This window comes from Typopeltis vanoorti, chromosome 11 (genome assembly GCF_054136105.1).
Source record: "Typopeltis vanoorti isolate ZY-2024b chromosome 11, IOZ_Tvanoo_1.0, whole genome shotgun sequence".
Taxonomy (NCBI): domain Eukaryota; kingdom Metazoa; phylum Arthropoda; class Arachnida; order Uropygi; family Thelyphonidae; genus Typopeltis; species Typopeltis vanoorti.
The window spans coordinates 107,807,942-107,834,118 of NC_143559.1; the positions used below are offsets into that span (position 1 = coordinate 107,807,942).

At 36.2% G+C, this 26,177-nt stretch overlaps 1 protein-coding gene across 1 annotated transcript in view; it reads right to left on the reverse strand.

Moving 5' to 3' along the window:
* Positions 1 to 25,807, reverse strand: part of LOC150101920 (uncharacterized) — a 29,382-nt gene extending 3,575 nt beyond the window's left edge. The window contains exon 1 of the mRNA XM_090400266.1: positions 25,002 to 25,807. Within this exon, the coding sequence (XP_090256392.1) occupies positions 25,002 to 25,503 (502 nt within the window). The 5' untranslated portion in view covers positions 25,504 to 25,807. The remainder of the gene's footprint in view (positions 1 to 25,001) is intronic.
* Between the last annotated feature and the right edge of the window lie 370 nt (positions 25,808 to 26,177).

Sequence of the window (26,177 nt, forward strand, 5' to 3'; positions counted from 1 at the left end):
CACATTCAATCCCTGTAATTACATCATCTGCTGTTAGCCAAGTCTCACCTGTAAGTTTTGGTGAGGTTGCACTAACCAATGCCAAAAATTCCTCCCTCTTGTTCCTGATACTTCTGGTATTAGTATATAGAAATGGCAACATCCCTTTATTCCCCCACCACCTTTACTTTCTGAATTGACTACCCTATTCAATATTTTTGCTTGAGAGACCAGATTCCTCACTTGGTCATTCTCATACTCACTGGCTTGGTGGTTACCTTCATTCACACAAACTCTTGCTTCTATTAATTGCTTAATTTTCCCTGAATTTGCATGTCAGAAAGATCGGTGAACAATTATTCTTCAATAGCCAAGTAATCCTGCGAGCTGAGCAACCTTGGCAATCTTAGCAATACGCCCTCTAAAAATGCTGGCATGGTTGGTCAAGTGGTTAGCATATCCGCTCTCCAACTAACAGGCTGCAGGTTCGAATCCCATCATGGGTATGGATGTTTCTCTTTAGGTGAGAGATGAATTTCATCACCCATAAGACCACTGCCTTGCTTGCTTTCTGGGTGAAAGCCAGGTATCTTAGTCACTGATCCAGTTGGATTGCAAATATCATTCCCACCTTTGAAAAATGTCAAATTAATACTTACTAATTTAAAAATTTTATTTTTTGAAGAACATAATTTTTAACCTAGAGGTTAGAATACAAATTGAGATCCATTACCCCCCAAGAAAGGCACTGCTATTTTCTGTTTATCTCGGATTATTTTCATGTGATATTCTAACACTGTTTAGTGAAGACCATAATTTTGCATTTCAAACTGTAGCAATATATCAGATTTCATAATCACAGGAAAGAATAGAAATTGCAAATTCTTTTTCTAAAATATTTCTATGAAAAATCTGTTCCATTACATGGTGGTAGTGCCATATTTAATGGCATCATTGCAGAACAATTCACTTAATTGGAGATAAGTTCTTTAATGTTTACCTACTTGTTAACCAGCTAACTGGCCATTATGGATCAAATACGCATTCTCATACGCTTCATATCCATCATATATTTCAATGGTATTACAATTTTAATATGCACTTTGCATCTATGACAACCTTGACCAGTAACATGGTTAATCATTTTAGTTTTTATGGGGTGAGGTAAATCTAGCAATTCATCCCCAAGTATGCCAAGATCAAGACTTCACTGTATTTATCAGTCAGGAATTTTGTGATGCTATTTGCAAATACCATCACTTCCTTTTATATAAAGTTTCATAGAAGTTGGTTATAAATTAAATTGAGCATGCCAAGAAATTATATTAGTTTCAGTAAGGAAAAAAAAATCAGCTAACGCCTTTTTAACGCCTTCCCATATGTGGGAAGTAGGCGAGGCCATTTAACCCTATCTAACTTTTGGAGACTGAGTGGGCAGTTCAATCTTCACTGGTACCAATCAGAGATAGATGGCCCAAGGCTATTACTAATTAAGCGGTACACAGTGAAGAGAGACGGCTCAAATGTGCCGCCATCTTGTCGTCCCTAACCCTAACACAATATATTTTAATGTCTGAAATAATGTGGGTTCTACGGTCAATTTTCTTGAGTTTACAGGACGAGAAACCCGGGTTTCTGGGAGGAAAAACCCGTTTGCCCATGCCAGAGATCGACTAACTCGGGAACCGGTCAAAAAAAGGCTTAGAAAAATTTCCTCTAGTCGCCGACTAGACTCGAAACCAAGTCTTCCTTCGTGTGGCCAAGCGCCGTGGTGTGCAAACGCCACATCCACTGAGCTACACAGGCTATTTATTTATTGTTATTTTAATTATTTAAATTTAATTATTAAATAATTATTTAATTATTCACTTATAATAATTAACATTTTTATTTTATTTTATTTATTTATTTTTTTTTTTTATAAATATGTGTATACAGTTATATGTTAGGAAAGATTTGCTGCTTTATAAAGTACTATCTCCCACAAGGGGGAAAGACGTAGACCATCGGATCTGTTTAGGTTAGGGGAGGGAAATAATGTTTCACATGTTTCTTTGTATAGCCGTTCCATTAAGAACCGACTTTTGTGAATGACTTTTGTCTTGTTCCAATTAACTCTATGTCTGGTGTTGATGGCATGTTCTGCAATTCCAGACTGTTTGGGTTCAAGGTACTGGATGTATGACTGGTGTTCTAACCAGACCTCAGCAGATCTTCCTGTTTGTCTGAAATATGATAATCTACACAAGCAGGGAATCTGGTAGACACCTGGATAGCTGAGATGTAGGAGCTTGTCCTTTGGAGACATTAGGAATGTGGAGATTTTTCTGATGGGTCGAAAAGCCACACAGATATTTAGTGTGGTATACTTTAACTATGCGTTCACTAACCCCCGTGTACATAGGGGATAGGCATCGTGTAGTCTGTACTTGAAGAGGATGCTGGAGCACGACTACTTCTCTTTTTATGAAGGACTTCTTATAGCCATTGGATATGAAAGAAGAATTAATATACTGTAATTTACTGATGATGCCTGTGATACTCAGGTGAAAATTCTACGAATAAAGAATAATTTACGTGAGTTAATTCCGTTATTATAATAGTTAGTAAGAAATTATATTCTTGCTTAATCAGTTTGTACATGTATCTTCACGAGTAGACTGATTGTATATAGAGGCTAATGACTTCACATTAATTGCCTTGGTATCCCATAATGCAAAGCACATATCCTTTCGGATGTGTATAATACTATGCATTATGGGAAAGGCCACTACCCAGATCAGTAAAAGGTGATGCACCTTTTCACTACTTGTCTATGGGAAATATGACTTCTGCATTACAAACATTGGTATCCTTTTGAGAAGGAGATGTAAAACTTGATGTAGCTTAAAAATATCAAAGCGCTTTACATCGATTTTTACAGAGGTCATCTCATGAGAACTGCTACAAAAATAACTTGTTTGTATCTATGTATAATTAATGTAAATAAACCTATGGGAATTTATTGTATTTACCGTTTTAACTAAAGCTTCTAGAATGTCAAAAACAAAGGCAATGCTTTACCATCAGAACTTTGTATAATAGCTATGTGTAAGAGCACAAGAAAGTTGTTTACAATTAAGTGTGTGAGAAAGTTGTTTGTAAGCTCTGTGCACGAACACCTTCAAAGCTAGTATCAAAGAGGTCTACTAGTTTCAGAGAAGTTTCCGCTGCCTGACAAGACAAGGATAAAAGAGCGCACGGCGGAGAAAAAAGAACAGGCCGGCCTTGACAAAAGGATCAAGGAGAACCGTCGATTTCTTCGGTGTTTACAATCCTTGGTGCAAGGTCCCAAGAAAGCGAAAATAAAAGAGGACTGCAGTCTCCGGCAGAGAACCAGAGGCAGTCGAGAGGAGGCGAGGTCCAGTTGCTGAAGCAGGAGAGGCGAAGCGCTATTACCGAAGGAAACCAAAAGCCACAGAACGATCTTCAAACCTGTATGCTGAAACTTCTTGCCTGAGCTTTTGAGTACCGGGAAAATTGCAGTCCAAGAACCGCTAATACACCGATGAAACGCCCCCTGAAGCAAGACCTGAGATGAAGGAAAATCCATAGAGACTTTGATGCAGGACTTTTGAAAGGTGTCATGACAAAGAGCCTCCATAAGTGTGTCCAACCTTTAATGTACATTATTTTTGTAATCTAGGAGATATGTCACAGATGGACTGATAAGAAATATCTATAAGAGAGTCCTCTGATTTGTTGTTAACTGGAATGCAAATTGTAAGATAACTTGCCATAGCTAGCTAGTCTCTTTATGAGTAAATTAGTCTTGGCAATTTGGTTTTTTAAGCAGAGAAGTAACAGAGTAATTATATTGTTTAGTCATTTAATATTGAACAGGGAAAGTTTGTTTCTTTATACCAAAACCATAAAGGATGGGTAGAGAAGAGTAACCTCCCTACCGCTTATTTAATGTACTTTATTTTAATGTAAATAAATGTTTTAATTGTATGTCAATAGAGTGCTGCCTGATTGTTTATTTTACAATGCGCTGTTCCTAAAAAAATTATTGGACTCGTGAGTGGTAAACCAAGTGAGATAGCTGAAGCGTATAGTTAAGTGCAAATAGACCACGACCGTTTGTGTAAGTTTTACTGAAGGAATTTGTGTTAGAGAAAGAGAGAGAGAAATCAACTGGTCGTATTACCGAGTTTTATGCCAACTAAAAGATATTAGTGGTGCAGTCTCAATAAAATAAATTTTCTAGTATCCATAGGCATAAGACTCATAGTGCAAAAGGTAGATAAACACAGTACTCAATAGCACAAACAGGAAAGGTTATGAGAGAGAGAAAGCGTGCACTGCTAATTAGAATAACGGTATTTCAAAGGCGCAGTAACCAAGCAGGCTTTATAAATAACAAGTAATAGCACAACATATTACAGAGACCTCCACATGGCCTTTTCAGGAATGCAGATAATCAACCAGGGCTTCTGACCTGATGTCCAATCCTGATCTTCTCATGATGCACCCTGTTTGGTATCTACTTGGATATTAAACGAACGAGGGTGGACTGGCAATTTGGGATTTAGCCGACCAAATTGTATGCTTATTAGCTTCAACCATAACTCCAAATGATGGTACAACATAATGGAATTTCATGCTGGCTGGGGCATAAACCAGGACAAATAGTAAAAAGAAAGGTCAGCTACCAGACCCTAACTCAACATCAGCAGAGATTAATCTTGGCATCAACAACATAAGAAACATCAATGGAAAAGAAATGGAACTAATAGAATAAATGGACAAGTGCCAGATCGACATAATAGGTATTACTGAAACAAAGTAGAAAAAAACAAGATCTTTTTAAGTAACAAATACAAGATGTTATATTCAGTCAGTAACAATCAGGGAAAAGGAGTAGCTCTAATATTAAAAAACACTAAATATGAGAATAATCTTCTTGAATGACAGGCATTCTTGAAAAACGGCTAAGAAAAATTGTGGAGTGGAAGCTTGGAAAAGAACAAGCTGGGTTCAATCCAAAAAGAGGGTCATGATCAGATTTTCACTTTAAGACAAATAGTTGAAAAATCATAGGAATATAACAAGGATCTGTATTTGAGTGTTGCAGATCTGGAAAAGGCATACGAAGGAACCAAGAGGAAAGCTGTTCAAAACACTTCAGTTATATGGTGTAAATGGGACATTGTAATCAAACAATACATAGTCTATATTTGTAAATCAGCAATTAGAATTGAAGGCGGTACAGGAAGATAGTTTGACATTGTCAAGTGTGCACCAAGGTTGTACATTATCTCCATTGTTGATCACATATAGATGATGAATACCCTTCTCATAATGCATAGCAATACTCATTTCTGAAAGGAAGGATGCTCTGCATTATGGGATACTAAAGTAACTGATGTGAACTCATCAGCCTTTATATACAAGTAGCCTAATTATGAAGATATTTTGTATACAAATTGTGTTTGCTTACACCTTGATAAAAGATTAAACAAGAATATAATTTCTTGGCAAGTTTAATTGAATTTATAACCCAGCAAAAAAACTTTATAACCGTCTCTGATCAGAGTATTTTAATAATAAGATGATACACCTTTTCACTATTTGTATATGAGCAATATATAATTCGTGCATCAATTCAATCTTGGTATCTATTGAGGGTCTGGCTCCCACTGATGGTGAGTCTACTGCCCTGGATAATTCAGATCAGGAGTGATGAACTTAATAGCGTCCTTTCAGGTCACTTAGTGAGATTTAGAATGACCATATACATCAGTCAGTTTCTAGAGAGGCACCATCACTTTAACAGTACCTTAATAAAGGTCAAAACCAGTCTGGGTGGTGACCATTGATGCATAACAATATACACTCTAAAGGAATATGCTTTGCAATATGGAATATTAATGCAATTGATGTGAAGTCATCAGTCTCTATATATAAATAGCCTAGTTGTGAAGATAATTCACACACAAACTTTGTTTTGCTTACACTTGGATAAAGGATAAAAATATAATTTCTTGCAAGTTTAAATGAAGCCTATAGCACATTAGTGGTGTGGGTAGAGCTATAGATAATCTGAAATACTCTTCTCCTGAGACTAAAAGTAATTTTTCAAGCTACTTTAGGATTAATAAGCAAGGTGAGGACGTCACACCAGGCAATACAAGTTGTCTTCCACCTAGAGTTTGTTTTTAAACAAAAATCTCATTCCATGAAAGGTTGAAAGCATATTACATATGCCAAAGGAAGTAGCCAAGAACTCAAGTACAGACATATGGATTTTTTTTTTTTCACTTATGTCTTCAAATAACTGGAACAGATAAAAACATATCCATGCTATTTATACGTAATGAAATACTTGGACTATAGCTACCACAAGTGAACAGAAGTGGCTACATTTGATTCAAACCTTTTTCAAGGAAATGGGGAAACTAACAATCCTGTCCTGTAACCAGATAAATACTAGAAGTATCATACTTAGTAATAAGATAAGGTGGAATGCTTAAAAACTGAAAGATGAAACATCTTCAAAGAGATGGAAAAATAAGGATCGAGAAAAAAAGAAGAGGGTTTAAATAAGTTTTTGTTTGACTTTCTTAGTCCAATTCAAAATAATAAGAAAACCATATATGATTTTTTTTTTTTTTTTTTTATAATCAAGCTTTCTGTAGCACCATGTGTGTGTGTGATCTTTTTGGATTCTTCCTGCATTACAGTTTTACAATATCTGTAGAATGAGTGAGGACCAGAAGATAAAGACATTTATGTTTGGTATTTTGGAGATGGTTTAAACAGAAGAGGTAGACCATACAGAGAATGGATAGACAATATAAAAGACTGGTGTGGAATGGGTGTACAAAAACTGCGACACTGTGCACTGGACAAAGAAAGGTGGAAGAAGATAGTGAAACAGGCATCAGACATCAACGGGCAGTGAGCCCATGGTTTGTGATGATGATGATGATGATGATGAATATATGTTGGTTCTGTAACCCTGTCCAAGCAGATACTTTACTGTATTCCATTTTCAGTTTAACTATATAAATACACTGCTTGGAAAGAAGTCAATGGACACCATATTGTGAAGAACAAACGGCTGTGGCACCCACCTTAAGATGTATGACCTCCTTCCACTACAATGACTGCAACAATCCTACAGGGCATAGTTTCCATAAGCATACAATACCATTCAATTGGAATTTTGGACCATTCTTCCTGTAGGGATGTAATGATGTCCTGGCCTGTTGTGGACTAAATATCCATTCACCCGGTGCTCCAATTCATCCCACAGATGTTCATACTAAGGTTGAGGTCAGGACGCTCTGGAGGCCAGTCAAGCATGGTGATGTTCATGTCACAAACCTCACGGTTACCGCAGCTTTATGACATGGTGCATTGTCTTGCTGAAAGAGACAATGGTCAGTTCCATAGAACACAAAGTAGGAAGCATGGCAACGTCCAAAATGTTCAAGGTTCGTGGCAGAAGAGAGGTCTAAGACCAAACCAGGAAAAACAGGACCATACCATCACATTGCCACCTCTTAATTTTATATATTGGGGTTACACACTCTGATAAGAGACATTCGCTGGGTATCTGCCATGTCTGTCTATCTGCTCGCTAGAGGGTGTAACGTGATTCATTGTTCCATAACACAGCTTTCCAAGCTTCCATGTCCCACGGTACACGATGCTGTATGTTGGTTTTTAGTAATGTGGGGCTTGCATATTGCAGTCCTACCACCATGAAAATCCATGTTCTGAATATTTTTGTGAATATATTCCCAGTTGATGTCCGAAACTCTACATTGGCCGACAACTGATCAGCCAATATAAGGTAAATATGCAGTTTTTGCATATTATCCTTCATAGCACTCTACAGTCATGTTTGGTGAGTGTGGTGGGTCATCCACTGCGAGTAGCACTTCAGTTGACTCCCTTGCACTTCCATTTCAGTATATGGTATTACTGATTGTTGACCTGGGATGGTCCAATTTGCCAAACAGATCCCTGCAACATGGCATCATAATGCCTCTTTCAAACTCTGTCAGTTCCCTTCTCACAGCCATTTCACCTAGCCACAGTTGCACCAACTTGGAAGCATCATATTCCTCCAATTTATACTGGCTAAACACATGACTTGTTACATGGCACTTGCATATAATGGTGCCCATTCTTTCCAAGCAGTGTATGTACCAAGTGATGAACATCATACAAAATATAATAGGTTGGATATGAATTTTATCACCCAATACAAAACCATTGCCCAATTATTGGAGGCTTGAAAAAAAGTTACATGTTTGGTCTCTAGAGCAGGATTTCTGGATTAGGTATAAAATTAATAAAAATAAATATAAATTAATTAAAAAGTCCTTAGCCCACCCACAGTACTAATGTAATACAGGTTTAAAACCTTTCATGAGTGGGAATCTCATGAAAATTATTATTATTTATATGGGTATTCCAAGGAGTCAAAAGACTTGTCAAGAGAGAGACACACACACACACACACTATCCATTAACATAATACCTATCTTACATCTCCTTAATTCCCTGTTGGGGTACTCACAACCACCTCTGGCAATCCAATCCATTCCGTTCATTCAGCACACTCCAAGTAAAGAACGTAGTCTGTAAACCCTTACTAACCACAGTCTTAGAAAACTTCCAAGTGTGACCCCTTGTTTTCCCTCTACTCCCCATGTATTGAAAATTTTATTTTCTGTTAATCTTATAGAATCCCTTCAGCAACATAAGTTTCTATATCCCCTCTCAGCTAAACTCTGTAACCCACACACCTTCAATCTGTTCTCATAGGGAACATTCCACAGACCTGTCATAAGCTTGGTCACTTGTCTTGAATCATCACCACCTCCCGGTCCTCTAGAAACGCAGGTGACCAAATTTGTTATTCTTGAGCAATTCTCAGGGCTGTTTTGCCAATTCTTGCTATATGTCCTCTGAATTTCAAATCTCTATCCACCATCACCCCCAGATCCCTAGCCTCAATTTCCTGTAATCTAGTACCATCAATATGAAACAAAGTATGCAATCCTTTCATCCCAAATTGCATTACCTTACATTTTTTCAACATTAAATTGACAACAGCTGTCCTTTGACCACTGCCTTAGAAAACTTCCAAGAAAACTTCTTTGTTTAAACCACCCTGCAAAACATCTATATCATCTCTATCAGCTATTGCCCTTCCCAGTTTTAGCTACCATCTCAAATCTTCTATATATTAATGTATAAATTAAAGAATAAGTGGTCCTAGTACAGAACCCTGGGGCACTCCACTAATCACCCAAATTTGTCCCAATTCCACTCCACCATACACCATCCTCTGGTATCTATCAATCAGCCCCCCCCCCCCCAATCCAATGCCACTAACCTCATATCCATTCACATTTGCTCCAACTTATGTAATAGTTTTCCATACAGTATTCTGTCAAATGCCTTTGCAAAGAACAGTAGTATCATAGTGTAGCCATTTCCTTTATCCAATTCTGCCGTCCACTTATAAAATGTGAATAAATTAGTGAGGCAGATCTCCCTTTTACAAAGCAATGCTGTCCCTTATATTCCGATCCACCTATTTCTGAATTTTACTTTTAACCAAATTTGCTATTTTTGTCTTGGAGCCACCTTTATGTAATGGAACTTTCACCCTCTTTTCACTCCTTTGGAACCTTGCCAGAGCTGAGACTTAGATTAAACAACTTTTGTCAGAGGCACTGCCAGTTCACTTGCACATTCTCATAGCACACAAGCTGACATGCTGTCCAGGCCCACTACTGGATAATATACCCTTGCAAAGTGATTACTTAGTAACTAAACTATTTCTTCTGCTTCTGTCACTTTCCTACCATCAGCAATGAATAAAGTTATCTTTCCATAATCATTCTTTCTCTTACTTGCTATGTAGCAAAAAAAAAAACTCAAAATCTGATTTTGCCTTCCTTACCATATACTAGTTATCCTTCTTGCTTGTGCTTTATACTGCTCATGGGCATGCTGATCACCACCCAGGACAAAATGTCATGGTCACTTTACCCTATCAGAGGTAGAGTTGCTACTATAGTTATAGATCTTCTGATGCTGTTACCAGATCCAACAATCTAAAATCCCTCATCCCTTCTATCAGGTGCTGTTTCAGGTAATTATCTCTTAGTAACTGTATAAATTCCATTTCCATTTTGCTGCCCTTACCTTCCAATCTATATCACCATAGTTGAAGTCTCCCATAATAATTGCTTGACATACACTCGTGTTGATCTGCTGATGCATGTCGTCCACATCTTCTTTTGGACCCCCCCCCCCCCCGTCTCTAGCAGCAATTCACAATATATTTTGTTCTATTGGCCTTTATCTCACACCAGGCAACCTCAAATGAACCAATTCATTAAATCTATAATCTTCCTTAATTTCTATTTTTGTTGGTTGAAGTTCTTCAGCTATCATTAATAATTCTCTGATGACCAGGTCTCGCTGATACCAATAATTTTTGGCCAAGTTGAGCTGACCAATGCTAAAAATTCCTCTCCTTTATGTCTGATACTTCGGGCATTTGTGTACATGCATTTCATCCCACAGTTACCCTCACATAATGTCATTACCTGCACATTTAGATTAAAAACTGGGGAAACTGTAACAAGCTCTTCATAAATATTCCTGCATTCATACTCATCTAACCCAGGGGTGGTAGACATGCTTGCTTGCTTTCCCCACCCGCAAATATCTCTAGTTTCCCTGGTCCTTCCTGGAACTTCCAAACTCTTAATGGACATTTTCTCCAAGCACCTAACTCTAAAACCATTTAACTGCAGTCCAACAGGCATATACAGGTCCTTACATCCATCAAATTCACTCCACATCTATAAACTGCACAATCTTCTCATGACAGTCATTGCCCTTCTCAATTCTATCCTATCATACTAAGGCAGCAGACTGACAATCTTTACTTTTTTACTATTCATTTTTGCTTCTAACAACTCTTTCATATCCTCTCGCATTGCATATTTCTTGCCTTTCAAATGATTTGTGCCTACCAAATCAATCAATTTGTAAGCTTCTTTCTTCTGCAAACTTAAAGCTTCACTAACATCCTTTATCTTCACACCTGGAAAACATGCTTTCAGCACTTTCTCATTAAGTATACCTAATGAGAAAGTGCTGAATTATCATTGAATCTGGATATAATACTATCTCTTTTCTCCCAGTTTCTTGCACTTTTATGCTTTTCCCATTTACTCTTTCTTGCATTCTCTATCCTGTACCACACAGCAAATGATTAAGTTCTCATTTTGAGAGCTTAATCATTTGCTTAATTATTGTACTGTGAAGGAGTCCATGTAAGCATGCAAGCAATTTCTTTCCATGCTAGCATCTCATCATCCATATTATTAATTTCAACCACTTCTTTCAAACTCTCATTCATATTTCGTGCACTATCGTTCACGGCATTCACTTAACTCTTGACTATCACTTTCCTACCATCAGCACTGAGTAAAGTTATCTTTCCATAATCATTCTTTCTCTTTCTTGCTACATATTGAAAAAACTCTTTTGGATTTATTTTGGCCCACTTAGCTAATTTTCTCTTAAAATCTGATTTAGCCTGGTGAATTTATTACCCTTCCTGCTTGTGCTTTTTTATTTCATGAGCATGCTGATCACCTTTTTGTTTATATTCCTTCCACAATGATTTTTTTTTTTTTTTTTGCAGCTCTTTGCTTTATACTGCTACTCATCCACTTAATCCCTAATCACTTTAAACTCCTGACCTTGGATATGCAGTCTGATACTGCCTCACTTAAACAATCCTTGACCATTTCCCATGCATTAATGACATTCATTCCACATAGTTTCTTATGCCATGACACTGTTCCAAGTTGCCTCCTAAGTTGGTCATATTGCAATTCCACATAAACCCTTTCTTGACTGAAAATTCCACATGTTGAGCAACCTCCCAGGACAAGACTGCATGGTCACTTCCCCCAACTGGAGGCAGAATTGCTACTGTATTACAGAAAGGTCTTCTGATGCTATTACCAGATGCAACACTCTCAAACCCCTGGTTCCCTCCATTATGCACTGTTTCAGATAATCATCTCTTAGTAAACTGCATATCCATTTTGTCATGTGCCCTTTCCTTCTTCCAATCTATATCCCCATGGTTGAAATCTCTCATGATAACTGGCCCATACTCATTGTGCTAATCTGCCAATGGATGTCAACCACATCTTCTGGATCCCTAGGCTTATAGCAGCAACCAACAATATATTTTGTTATTGGTTTCTATCACACACCAGATATCCTCAAGTGAACCATTGCCCTCAGATCTACAATCTCCCTTTATTTCTATTTTTGTTGGTTTTGAGGAGTCCTCCTCTTGTTCTATTTACTCTGTCTTCTCTGAAAATACAATATCTGTTACATTCTACCCCTCTGACAGCCAGGTCTCAATGATGTCAATCATTTTTGGCCAAGTTGAGCTGACCAATGCCAAAAACTTATCTCCTTTATTTTTGATAATTCAGGCCTCATGCATGCCTTTCGACATCCTCGTGGGACCACATTTACTCTTACATAATGTTATTACCTGCCCATTCAGATTCGAAACCTGGGAAATTGTACCCAGCTCTTCACAATCATTCCTGCACTCGCACTCATTTGTCCCAGGGGTGGCTAGACACAAGACACACATCAATAATGCATTATGATGTTACATAATCATAATATGTTACTGATCAGCAATAAAGTTGAGAAATCAGGCATCCTTTTAAGAAAAGTTTCCAAAGCTATTTTCAATCACACCTCATTTAAGTAAATTTATTCATTAATTTTATATTTAAAAAATCTTTTTGAGAATAGTAAGAAGCAAAAAATTTGTAAATATGATATGGTAATTTAACATAAAAAATAGAAAAGTTACCTTGTAACTTTACCCATAAAATTGTAGTTTTTTTAATGTCCTTTAGGCATCTTAAATTATAAACTTTTCAGTTTAATTATCTGAAAATTACATTTAAAGAAGGAACAGAATTATTACATCTAATGATTGATTTTCTTTGAGATCTTTGTGCATATTTAATAAAATAATTTATTTAATTATAAATTGTCAGAAAATAGACAACTAAGGGAAAAAATAAGATTCACTGCTGTCTGTTATTTTTTTTTTTCCTTTTCCCTTGTGGGTTGAATTATCCAAATGAGTTACACATATCACTATTAAAATGAATATTATTAAAAAATTAAATATGTATGCAAGTTTTAAAAAATAATCTAAGTTGAAGCAGCCTTCAAAGGTAGATTCAAATATAATTGGAGAAAAAATTAGAACCAAACCTTGGAGACTCAGTGGCAACTCTGAAGAAAACAATGATTTGGCCAGGAAAACATGAAATGAAGTTGTACGCAAGGACAGAAAATTCAGAACATCATGGCGATATTAAGAGTTGAAAAGACAGTCAAGAAAAAAAAAGAAACTGAAAGTTCTTAGCAAGTAAATTAGCAGATGCTCAGAAAGTACAGAGGAATATGTAGAAAGCTTAACTGTACATAAAAATACCAAAAAAAAGTTATGGGAAGACTCTGGTAAGACTACAGAAAATAAATATGAACATTGCAAAATGTTTTGCAATCTATTGAAAAAGTTGAGAAATGGAAGAAATACTACTACCATATAAGAATCCAAAGATGATAAGTGACATAAAAACTAAAGATATGGGTATTCCACATGCCAGGAGTAATTAATTTACAAAGAGGGCAATATTCATTAATACTTTTCAGGATTGAAGAAAAAGCTATCAGAAATCTGAAATGTATGAAGGGCATCTGGAGTAGATTTTAAATCAGAAATGCTCATACTGAGGTATAAAAGTTTTACAGTGGTGAAACTGCATAATTCAGAAGGTTAAATTCCAGATGACTGAAATAGATCTTTCATAGTATCAATCTATTAAAAAAAGAGAAATAAAACAAAGCAAGAATTACAGAGGAATTTCTGTGTAGAATGTCCCAGGTAAGATTTATGCAAACATACTTGAGAAAAGAAAAATAGTGAAAGAAATTTTTCAGAGGAACAAGATATGTAGGCCAAAAAAGGGCCTGTCAAGATGACATATCTTGCTTTAATACTAGAGGAATCTTTTCTAAGCCTTTCTTCGACCAGTTCCAGAGTTGGTCAATCTCTGGCATGGGCAAGCAGGTTTTTCACCCTTAAACTCAATAAAACTGACCATAGAATCCACACTATTTCAGACAATAACATTGTGTTATGGTTGGGGGACCACAGTGGTGGTGGTGGCGGCACTTGTCTGCCATCTCTTCACAAGATGCTGCTTCAAATTAGTGATATTCTTAAGCCAGCTACCTCTGATTAGCTACTGGTGGAGACTGAACTTTCTCCTCAGTATCCAAAAGCTAGGCAGGACTAAAACAGCTTTGCCTACTCACTATAAAGTAATAAAAAGAGCAAATAAATAATGAGAACATAACAAGGATATTTGGAAAAGACATATGATAAGGGTGCCTAACTATTCAAAACACTACAGTTACATTCAGTAGATCCACGGAATCTTTACAATTTTGGAGGGTTTTAAAATTAATTACAGCTGATTTCGAGATTGCCCAATTTCTGATTTTTTTTTTTACTACCATTTTGATACCTAAGGTGTGTATTTTGATTTCTTATTTGCAAAATTACATGTTGAGTTTACATATTACCAATATTAATGGGCTTTTTACTCTCTCATTGGCTATTATCACATCCACACGGTTAGCCTAGTGGCTTTGCGCTTCGCAACCATATGCCATGGGAAGGAGTGTCCCAGGTTTGATTCCCGTCGAAGAGGTGAGGAACTTGAGGATCTTCCTCTGGCATAGCGAAGTTAGCTGGTCTTGGATGCGGGCAGTAGGGTTTTTCCCGCCAGTTTATCCTGCGTTTTTCATCCAGCAAGCAGGTAAACCAGCCCGTGAACATATGCTTCTACAGCCAAAAAATATACCCCCTCCCAGCGGCAGACTAGGCAACAAGTCGGTTGGGAGTGGTACTAACAAGTAGTCGCATCTAAGTAACACGCGGACCCTGCATAGGAAGCAGGAATAAAGCGTAGTGAAAGAAGAAGATTGACTATTATCACATGGCACACACACTTATGATTCCAAAAATAAAATAAAAATAAATTATCTTGATAGGTGGATATACTAAATATGCAAACAAAGGATTTCTTCATTTTCAAAAGGCTGTCTAGGCTGGAAAACATTCCAATTCCACTGACCAAGGTGTGTGTGTGGGTGGTGTTAGCAAGTGGCCAGAGAGAGAAAAAGAATTTGATGGGTTGTTTGAAGAAACATCAATGGAGAAATAAAAGGAGGATGAGAAGTTGATTTGATTAAGTTTGAACATGAACTGTATTAGTGATAACCATGCTCATGTTCAAACATAATTAGAACAAAGTGGAGGAATGGTACTGGGCAGTTCAGTGAAGCATCATCCATGGAAATACAGAAAAAGATAATGCTGTGAGAGAGCATCTATTGGAAAGCAACTGGAGGGAACCCGTGAGAGAGGGCTGTTAGCAAATAGCTGTTCTGATCAAGCATTCTGAGGGAGATTTTAGGTGCACCACCCTAAATATGATAACAATATTCTAAGGTCAGAGATTGAGATTTATGAAGCATGAGGAGTTGAACAGAAGAGATGACTCTTTAGAACAATAAAATAATCCAAGTTCTTTGGAGGCTGAAGAGGCAATAGACATGATGTGTTTGTGCTAGGATAGGCTAGGTGTGGATGTCAACCCAAAAAAAAAATGATCTTGGTAAGCAGAATATTCAAAAGTGAGAGAGAGTGAACTGTGGTCTTTCTTCCAGGAGATGAGAAAAGACTGCATTTTCGATGACATTAATAGCAAGGAGATTGGTATTTTAAAGAATTAAAGATCTTGAAGCCAGAATCACCTGATGAGCATTAAATTTTAATGAAGAAAGGAAGCTGGCAATCCAGTCATAGAGGGAGAAATACCAAAAAATATTAGTTAGGTAAGAAGGCCATGATGTGAGACTATCAAATGTGTTGTTGTCAAGTCCGTCTGAAGAGCTTCTAGATATGACTATGGGCCTGTAAAACTGCTTTGGCAATCTGTTGAACTTTGATGGAATAGAGCTTTTCTATAGGGTTATTGTCAATTTTCTGTAGAGCAGTGGCAACTGTTGGACAAGAATAGATATGAGCAGGTGTTAGTTTGCCTCCTGAACAGTTCTTGCATATTTCATAGCTTCTAGTACAGTCCAGTTGAATTTTCATGCCTTGAAAATGTTCTGCCCTTAATCTGGTGGTTATTTCTCTATTTTCATTATTCTTCTTGATAGTTTGTTTTACCAATCTTATTTTTGCAACAGAGTTAGCATCAGTTAGTGATAGTGGGTGTAATTTTTGAGGTAAGTATCTTGCTTCTTTGGCTAGTCTGTCTGTCTGCTCTCTCATTGCCTTCAATATTTACATGGGCTGGTATCCATTGCAGTGTACAGTTCTTATTTTTCAAATTTAAGCTTCTTAGTTGTTCATGAATTTCCTGTGCGAGTTTTGTTTTTTCATTTTTTTAATGCTTCAAGTGCAAGAAAAGGATTTGACACTATACATCACTTAAATAATCTAAACCATGTCATTGCCTATACTAATGGATCATCTGATGAAACACTCAACCAAGGAGGAGACGGGGTTTTTCTAACTCTAACTGGAGGTGAGGAAATGCAAATCAAAACCACAGCTGGAAAAATAGCTTCAAGCTTCACTGGTGAATTAACAGCCATACAAGCAGCTCTCAAGTTCTATTTCTCTAATCCAGTAATAAACATTACAGAAGGAATTATTATTATTACGGGCAACTTCAGGGAGTCAACAGACTCATCGAGGGAGGCCCTAACATCATGTCAAGAACAACTATTCGACATTCACACAGTATCTATCAAAAATATCTTCTGAATTAATCTTATAGAAACCCTTCAGTAATTTGAATGTCTCAATCATATCACCCCTTTTCTGCCTATCAACCAATTTCTGCAACCCACAAATCTTCAATCTGTTCTCATAAGGTTCATTCTGCAGGAATAACCATCTACAGTGACTCAACTGTAGATGGTTATTCTTTCTGTAATGTTTATTACTGATTAGAGAAATAGAACTTGAGAGCTGCTTGCATGGCTATTAATTCACAAGTGAAGTTTGAAGCTATTTTGCCAGCTTGGTTTTGATTTGCATTTCCTCACCTCCAGTTAGAGTTAGAAAAACCCCTGCTCCTCCTTGGTTGAGTGTTTCATCAAATGATCCATTAGTATAGGCAATGACATGGTTTAGATTATTTAAGTGATGTATAGTGTCAAATCCTTTTGTTTTCTTTTCATGCTAATTATATTATAATAACGGAATTAACTCACATAAAATATTCTTTATTAGTAGAATTTTCACCTGAGTATCACAAGCGTCACCTAAGTAGCTAAGGTTAAATTTCCTAAATTTATTTCAACAAAAAAAAAATTAAATAAATAAAATTTATATATGTGTGTGTGTGTGTGTGTGTGTGTGTGTGTGTACAATTACAAAAGTTAGGGATGATTTGCTGATTTATAGAGTATCTCCCACAAGGGGGAAAGACAGACCATTAGATCTGTTTAGGTTAGGGGAGTGAAGTAACTTTTCACATTTCTTTGTAAAGGCGTTCCATGAGGAACTGACTTTTGTCTTGTTCCACTGAACTCTATATCTAGTATTGATGGCATGCTCTGCAAGTCTAGACTGTTCGGGTTCAAGGTACTGAATATACAACTTATAAATTCTACTAATAAAGAATATTTTACGCGAGTTAAGTCCGTTATTATAACCGTGAGTAGACATATTACTTACTATTATAATAACGGAATTAACTCACGTAAAATATTCTTTATTAGTAGAATTTATGTCGTATATTCAGTACCTTGAACCTGAACAGTCTGGACTCGCAGAGCATGCCTTACTGAAACTTATATTGAGACTTCATTATAATAACGGAATTAACTCACGTAAAATATTCTTTATTAGTAGAATTTATGTCGTATATTCAGTACCTTGAACCTGAACAGTCTGGACTCGCAGAGCATGCCTTACTGAAACTTATATTGAGACTTCATGGAGGGTCTATTCCAAACAATGTGCTAGATACGGTAAAGTATTAGTTAAGAAGGTGAATTGCATTAACAGAATAACATTCCTTAAGCGCTGTAGGATGGCTCAGGTTATTCCTACCTGCTATAAACTAAAAGAAGTTTTTAGGTCTCAAAGAGCCCATCGGATTTGTTTAAAGGCCAGTAGGTCACTGTTAAATTATCAGCTACAAGAAGCAAAGAAATCTCTTGCTCTCTTGAATAAAGAAATAGTAGATATAAAGAATGCTATAGAACCAGTATTAGAGGCTGAAAATTTTAACACCATTTTACACATATCATCGACAAGTTGGATTCACTGGTGAGCCACCCCCAAATCTAGCAATATTGTCTGTGATATAGAGTAGTTAAATGACATGTCCAGTCGCCTGCTAACAGACAGCGAACATTTTGTTTTCTCAGAAGGTCATAATTTCACCGTTGCTCCAAATAAGGTACCCATAATAGATTTTTTCCATAGCATAGACAGAAGTATTCGATCCTTACCCCAAAAAACAGCTAGCAGGACAAGATTTGAATGTGCAAAAATTCTTTTTAATGCCAAGCCTCCTCACAGCCGAACATATCGTACGCTGAACAAAAAAAGCACTGAAATTGTTGAAGAATAACAAGAACCTAATTATTACAAAATCTGACGAAGGGAAGGCTGTAGTCATTCAAGACAGAAGAGAATATGAGAGAAAAATGTTGCTGTTACTCCATGACTATTCGACTTATAGGCCCTCACTTCAGATTCTACTGGTAGTCAAATAAAAAAGACTTAATGCTCATATAGATAATATATCGATATGGGATGAAGATAAAAAGAAAACACTAAAAAAAAACCTCCTTCGGGCTCCCACTTAGATTATATGGTCTTCCAAAAGTACATAAGCCAGGAATTCCATTAAGACCTGTTGTAGACTGTACAGGTTGTCCCACTTACAAAATTTCTGTCAAATTTACTCACTTCTTCAACTAGAAATGTTATGTATATAAAAAATTCTTTGGATTTCAGAAATAAAATTTCCAATCTTCATCTAGACAATTCGGAGATTATGATTAGTCTAGATGTTGTTTCTCTATTTACAAATGTTCCATTAGCAGACAGAATTAAATTATTGCACCAAGAATTTCCTGCAGGCATAGTCAAATTATTTGAATTTGTAATAAAGTCCGGTTATTTTTCCTTCAAAAACCAGTTATACCAACAAATCAAAGGAACAGCAATGGGTAATCTCTTGCTATCGCCAACTACTTCATGGAGTACTTCAAACAACGTATCTTTGACAACATTTCACCCAGACCTAACCTTTGGTTCAGATATGTGGACAACATTTTTGTGATATGGAAGGGCACTTCAGAAGAATTACAACAGTTTCTCTCAAAAATAAATGCACTTCATCCAAGGATCCAGTTCACCCTAGAAGTAAATAAGCAGTTAGCCTTTTTAGACCTCTTAATTCTTTAACAACCAGATGGTAACCTACAATTCACAGTCTATAGGAATGAGAGTCAATAATGAGACCCAGTACATCCATGCTGAATCCTGTCGCCATCCCAGTCAAAAGGCAATAAAAATAAAAACACTGGTTCATAGAGCCTACTCCTTTTGTTCTTCTGAAGAACTATTACAAAAAGAATTACAATATATTAATTCCTCCTTCATATCCAGTGGTTATAAGAATTCCTTCATAAAAAGAGCTTTAAGTAGTCATGCTTCAGCATCCTCTTCAAATACAGAAGAAACAACATGTATACCTATCCCCTATGTGGAAGGCGTTAGCAAACGCATAGCTAAAGTGTTAAAACCATTAAATATTTGTGTTGCCTTTCGACTCATCAGAAAAATCTCTACATTCCTCATGTCTCCAAAGGACAAGCTCCCACATCTCTGCTATCCAGGTGTCTATCAGATTCCCTGCTCTTGTGGGTTATCATATTTCGAACAAACAGGAAAATCTGCGCTGATCCGGTTAGAAGAATACAAATCATATATTCAGTACCTTGAACTTGAACAGTCTGGATTTGCAGAGCATGCCATCAATACTAATTAATTTTTTTTGTTTCTTTGTTGAAATAAATTTAGGAAATTTAACCTTAGCTACTTAGGTGGCACTTTGTGAATATATCAGTTATTGTTTAATTAGCCTTTGTACTTGTACCGATAATGCCCATGATACTCAGGCAAAAATTCTACTAATAAAGAATATTTTACGTGAGTTAATTCCGTAATTTTCATGCTGTGAATCCTTTTTTTGAACAAGGTTCTAGTAGATTTAAGTTAATCATTTTTTTTTTTTTTGGCAATCTGTTGAACTTTGGTATTATAGTGGCAAAGAATGGCTTTTTGCTTATTTCAATGGACAGGTGCTCTAATTCGATCTGTTTTCTAATTTCATGATCATATTGTAAAGTTGATGATCTCTTTAGTCTAGATTTTCCTTTCCAGGTATCTAAAGTCCTGAGTGAGATGTGATCCTGTTGTTGTCAGTTAGTGAATTTAACTGTGGAGAGTTTTCTTCTCTCTTCTAGTATGCAAAGCCCACACTCTTGTTGAGCTTTTAAATTATTTGTGGATCAGACTGCACCTATAATAATTTTTGCTGCTCTTGATTGTACTCTGTCAAGTTTTTCTTGTTGTCTAATAGAAGCTGGAGTTCAGATTGATGAGGCATATTCCACAGTGGGTCATATGAGTGTCATATATATATATATATAGTTTTGAGTATCTTCGGTTTTGCACCCCACTTTTTTCCACAAAAGCCTTTTGATAATATATCTAATAAAGCTTTTTAAGTGCTTTATTAGATATATTTGTAATATGAGTTGTAAATCTCAGTTCGGTATCTAGGGTTAGGCCTAAGTATTTTGGAAACTGTTTTTCCTATTTTGGTATCATATATATATTTTGTACTTGTGTCTATTTTTTTATTAGTGGAGAAGATACTAACTTTTGTTTTTTCTGGATTTATCTGTAATTTAAGTTCCTTTGCTCATCTTTCTAAGCCTTTTATTGATTTATTTAGGACTTTTCAGATTGTTGAGGATTACTGCTTATGTGCCAAATTGCTATATCATCTGCATAGCATGCTATTTTTGTGTCATTTATTATGTTGGGGGGGTGAATATTGTTCATATAGATGAGAAATAGGAGTGGGCTTTAAACGGAACTTTGTGGGACTCCAGCCCAAGTTCAATGCATGGTGGAATAAATTCCATTAACTTTTACTTTCATTTTCCTTCCTTTCATGAAATCTAAATTAATGTGTTCCCCCTTATTCCAGTATTGTGTGCAATTTTTATTAACTTTTGTCTCTATACGTGATCGAAGGCAGCTGCAAGATACAAGAAAATTGATGTTGTCTTCTTTGGCAATTTTTCTTGAAAGACATCTATGATTGATTGGCAGAGATAAAATAATTGATCTTCTGTACAGTATTGAGACCTGTATGCAGTTTGGTAGAAGTTGATCTTGTTATTTTCTAACAGCCAATTCATAAATCGAGTATGTATTCTTTCATTTAGTTTACAGAGAGTACTAGTCAAAGCTATTGTCTATAGCTTTTACAGTCACTAGGGTTTTTTGTTAGTTTTAGTAAGAGTATACACAGTTTACCTTTATTCCAGGAAATGAATATCTTCAGAAGGCAGTTTTTGGCTATTTCTCCCATGTTTTTAATCATATGTCCAAAGATAAGATCAATTCTGGGTGATTTGTCAGGGTCAATTTGACTAATTGCTGTTTCTAATTCTGTCACTGCGAGGTCCTGAGTAAAGATGTCTTCAGAAGGATAGGTTCTGGATTGTATTAGCAGATGTTTTGCAATTTTTCTTGCACCTTTTGTCTTCTTTGCTGTATTGCAGTTTGCTTACTTTAGAGTAATGTTTGGCTAGTATATTTGCCATCTGTTTGTTTGCTGCTGCTGTATTAAGTCCTGAGGAGATTGTGTTTGAAGAGTGATCAGTATCTGGAAGTTTTGCATTATTTAATAATCTGATATTCCAGTGTTGTGAGTCTTTTCTTGGATCTAGTCTATTGCAGAATTCTTCCCACTTTTCTTGTTTGCAGTTTGAAATTTCATCTTCAATTTTTTGAGTTAATTCTATTATCTTCTTTCTATTTTTTCTATTTTCTGTTCCCATTTTGGAAAGATCATATTATGATCTTTCCAAAATGGAACCCAATTGTTTTTCCTGAGTCCTATGGGAATTGAATTTTTTGCAGCTGTATTTATGTTGTTAGTTAATTCTAGTAGTTGTTCCTCAAGTTCTTTGCTAGTAAGTGTGCCAGTGCAATATGTTTCTAATATTGTGTGTATTTAGATCAACTCGCTTTTCTGAAGTTTGAAGATCTCTTTTTCTGTGATTTTTTGGTCTAACTGCAAATTAATGGTTGTGATAATAGGTCTACAATCACAGGGCATTCTCTAGTATTTTCCACTGGGTAAGATTTGCAGTTTCATAATCTACTGCTGTGATGTCTAATGCTGATTCTGTACCCATTGCTTTTGACAGATATTTTTTTGTTGTTTATAATCTCAAGGAGAAATCTAACCCTGATAAGATGTCTCTTTAAGGAGATTTTTTATTAGGATAATTAAACTATATGAATCAACTTTCAGAGATAACCAGCAGAGCAGTAGAAACAGCAAATGAAGGCAAAGTGAGATAAGGAAATCTTGAATCAAAGTAGATCACATAAAATATATTCCAGGTCAGATCACATTTGACATGGGATATCAGACCTGACAAATGCATAAGTCCCATCCCTTCCTCAGAAAGGCATCATGTGTAATATAAAAAGTTCAGGAGATATAGTCACAGAGGATGCCAGTTGAAGTTCGTGATGAATTGGAAATTTGGACATCTGCAAGTAGTGGTCATCACTGATGCTGGAATCAAGTCTACAGATGGGTAAAGTTAATTTGGAAGTTTCTTTTGAGCCACTCACTCCGCCTTTTTTTTTTTTTTTTTAAATAAAGCCGAGTTTAGCAATCTCACACAGAAGCAATTATTAATACACGGGAATCTCCATAGAGTCTGAAGACTCATCGTGGGAGGCCCACAGTACCCATTACTGAAATGCTTACAACTCTTCTTAAATTGTTCATTAACTTGTTATTACCTCTAGCAATCCATTCAACTCATTTAGCACTCCAAGTAAAAAAAAGCTACCCCCCCACACACACACACACACAACCTCCAAAGGCAACCCCATTCTTCACTGTCTAGTCTCACACACACACACACTGGAAGATTTCTCCAGAATCTACACAACAACCAGCCGCCTATTAACTTAAGTGTTTATCATATTCCCACCCTCCATGCATCAGCCAAACTTTGCAACCAGCAAATCCTCGGTCCATCCTCACAAGAACAAATACATTCACTACCTTGGTCACTTATCTGAATCCTCTCTATCACCATCCCAGTGAGAAATTAAAACCATCAAACCCATGTGCTATAGTCCAGATACAGCTGCCAAAGCCCAACAAAAAAAGCGACAATGCTAATAAGGAAAAAACAAACAAAAACAGCCGTGTGGTGCGAATAGTCACACTATAATCCTCAAACTGTTCTATTTGTGTAAAAAAGCAAAGAGATTAATTGACACTGTGTTTGTTTTCAACTGGTACCATTTAAATTCCCAGACTCCCTTATGAAACTGTATAATTTGAAACCTTGTTTACAAAGGCATTCCTAGTCATGTTTCAACAGTATCATTTATTCCATAAACACATACCTCCTCATCTGTATAACTGATCTCTTAACAATTTGCTCCAAAAATAAGAACTATTTGTATCATAAATCTTTTTCACTGTAACTTTGCATTTTTTGACAAGTGCATAGTAAAAAAAAAAAATTGTACTGATCGAAGGGGAAATTGTTAACTAAGCTTTATTAAAAATAATTATCAGTAATTACAACTTTTGTACATAAAGCAACTGTCAGACAACATTCAGGTGTCTTCAAATGAAATTATCAGTCTTTGCTGCCACCTAGTCTTTTCTTTCTAGTTGACTATTTTTCCATCTATGTTTAATTATTGAGCTTTATTCCAGTTATGCTTTCTTAAATTTATAAATGCACAAATGCACATGAACCAATTTCTCTAACTCTTCCTTTAGTCAGTCTATCTTGTTTCTTTCTTTGGACCAGCCTCCTTCACAGTCTATCTATCCTTTTCCCTTAACCTTTTTTCCCCTACACACATGGCACTCATGGACTATGATTTGCAACCTTTTGTGTGTAGGTTGGATATAGTGCATACATTAACATGAATCTCTCTCTCTCTCTATGTAATGCATAATCCAATAACTCTCCATAACTTCCAGATTAAACTCCTAACAGAATATGGTCAAAAAAAGAAGAAAAAAAAACTATGAAGAGGTTTTCATATGCAAATTTCAAAAAAAAATAGATTTGGTATATTCCATGGCTATTTTAAGATTAATAGGTTGCTGGCCGAGTGGTTAGCGTATCCACTCTCCAGCCAAAAGGCTTTGTTTCGAATCCCACTGTGGGCATGGATGTTTGTGATTGTGGAAATACTAGTGGTGGTCGGTGGTAGATGGCATTGGTGTAGTTGCAGTCAGTTGGTGGAGAAAGAGTTGTAGAGCAGGTGTCCTCCCTTGATGAGTCTATGGACTCCTTGGAGGTGTCAAATAATAATAATAATGACTCCACAAAAGCAAAGATTATTACATAGTTATCTCCAATGGATATGGAATCATCCCAGGAAGCTATTCCGCACTATGCAACCACCCAAATAATGATTGAACTTTAACAATACAGTGAAATTTTACTTAGGATGTATTATTACTAATATTTACCTTTAAACGGTACTCTTTCATTAAAATTTGGAAGAGGTGAAAGATGCATACTCGAACCATGATAATGCTTCCACATTTTTGACTGGGCAACAGCTAGTACCAATAACACACATATAAATGTCAATGATAACGTTGCCCACATAGCATCTTTCGATCTAGTTAATGTTGTATGCACTTTAAAAATGAGAGACAAATTCTTTTTGTCTGTTGACTTTGTGCTGTTTAATACAGTTTTTATGCTGCTATTTTCTGTTAAATCCATCCGATTCATTATGTTAATTGAGGAATTCTCCGAAATCACAGATTTATTTTGGACGGCAAGAATCGGCATTTTAGCTGCACCTGATGAATGTGCATATGTTATATTGTCCGTATTGTGCAAGCTATCGCTTGCATTTTGCAATAACACATGATTCAGTTTAATTTTATTAACTGACTTGCTCCCAGTAGACACAAAAAACAAAGCTACAGCACAAATACTCATAATGACCAGTGCATGCATTATCAGAACCTTGTGATAATGGAAATATTTTAACTTTAAGTATCGGTCCGTGGCACGAATCCATACATGTCACTGTTCAATGCACAAAACAGATAAAAATGTAGGTCAATTCTAGTGGTTCGTGCTGTCGCCAACTGTAGCTCACACGCCGTGTATTCTACACGTGGGTCTCTTTTAAGAAAGTGAACCACATTGATCCGTGCACTCATTTTTTTAGTATTCAACAACCGCATGTAGACGCATGATTAATAATCACCACTTATAGGAACAGCATATAGCAACGAAGGTATCAGCCCAAAATCACTTTAATAAGATAAATGACACATCTACGTAATCATAAACATCATATTTAAAAACCCAGAATACTCCACCTAGTGGTACATTGAAATATTAATTTTCGTTAAGAAACGCAAAAGACTCACAATTTCTAATCAGCGGCATTAGAAATGAACTACGAAAACCTAAGTTTCCTATTAGCAGAGATATTATCCGACAATATTTTAGAATATACGAGTGGGGGACGGGGGATCTGGAAAGAAATTTTTTTTTTCATATAGAAAAGCAAGGTGATGAAATTTATTTTCCACCTAGAGACTATCGCAAACATCCATAAATATATATTTTTTTTTCCAGAAAATATGTTTTCTTTTAGGATATATAAGAAGACATAAAGT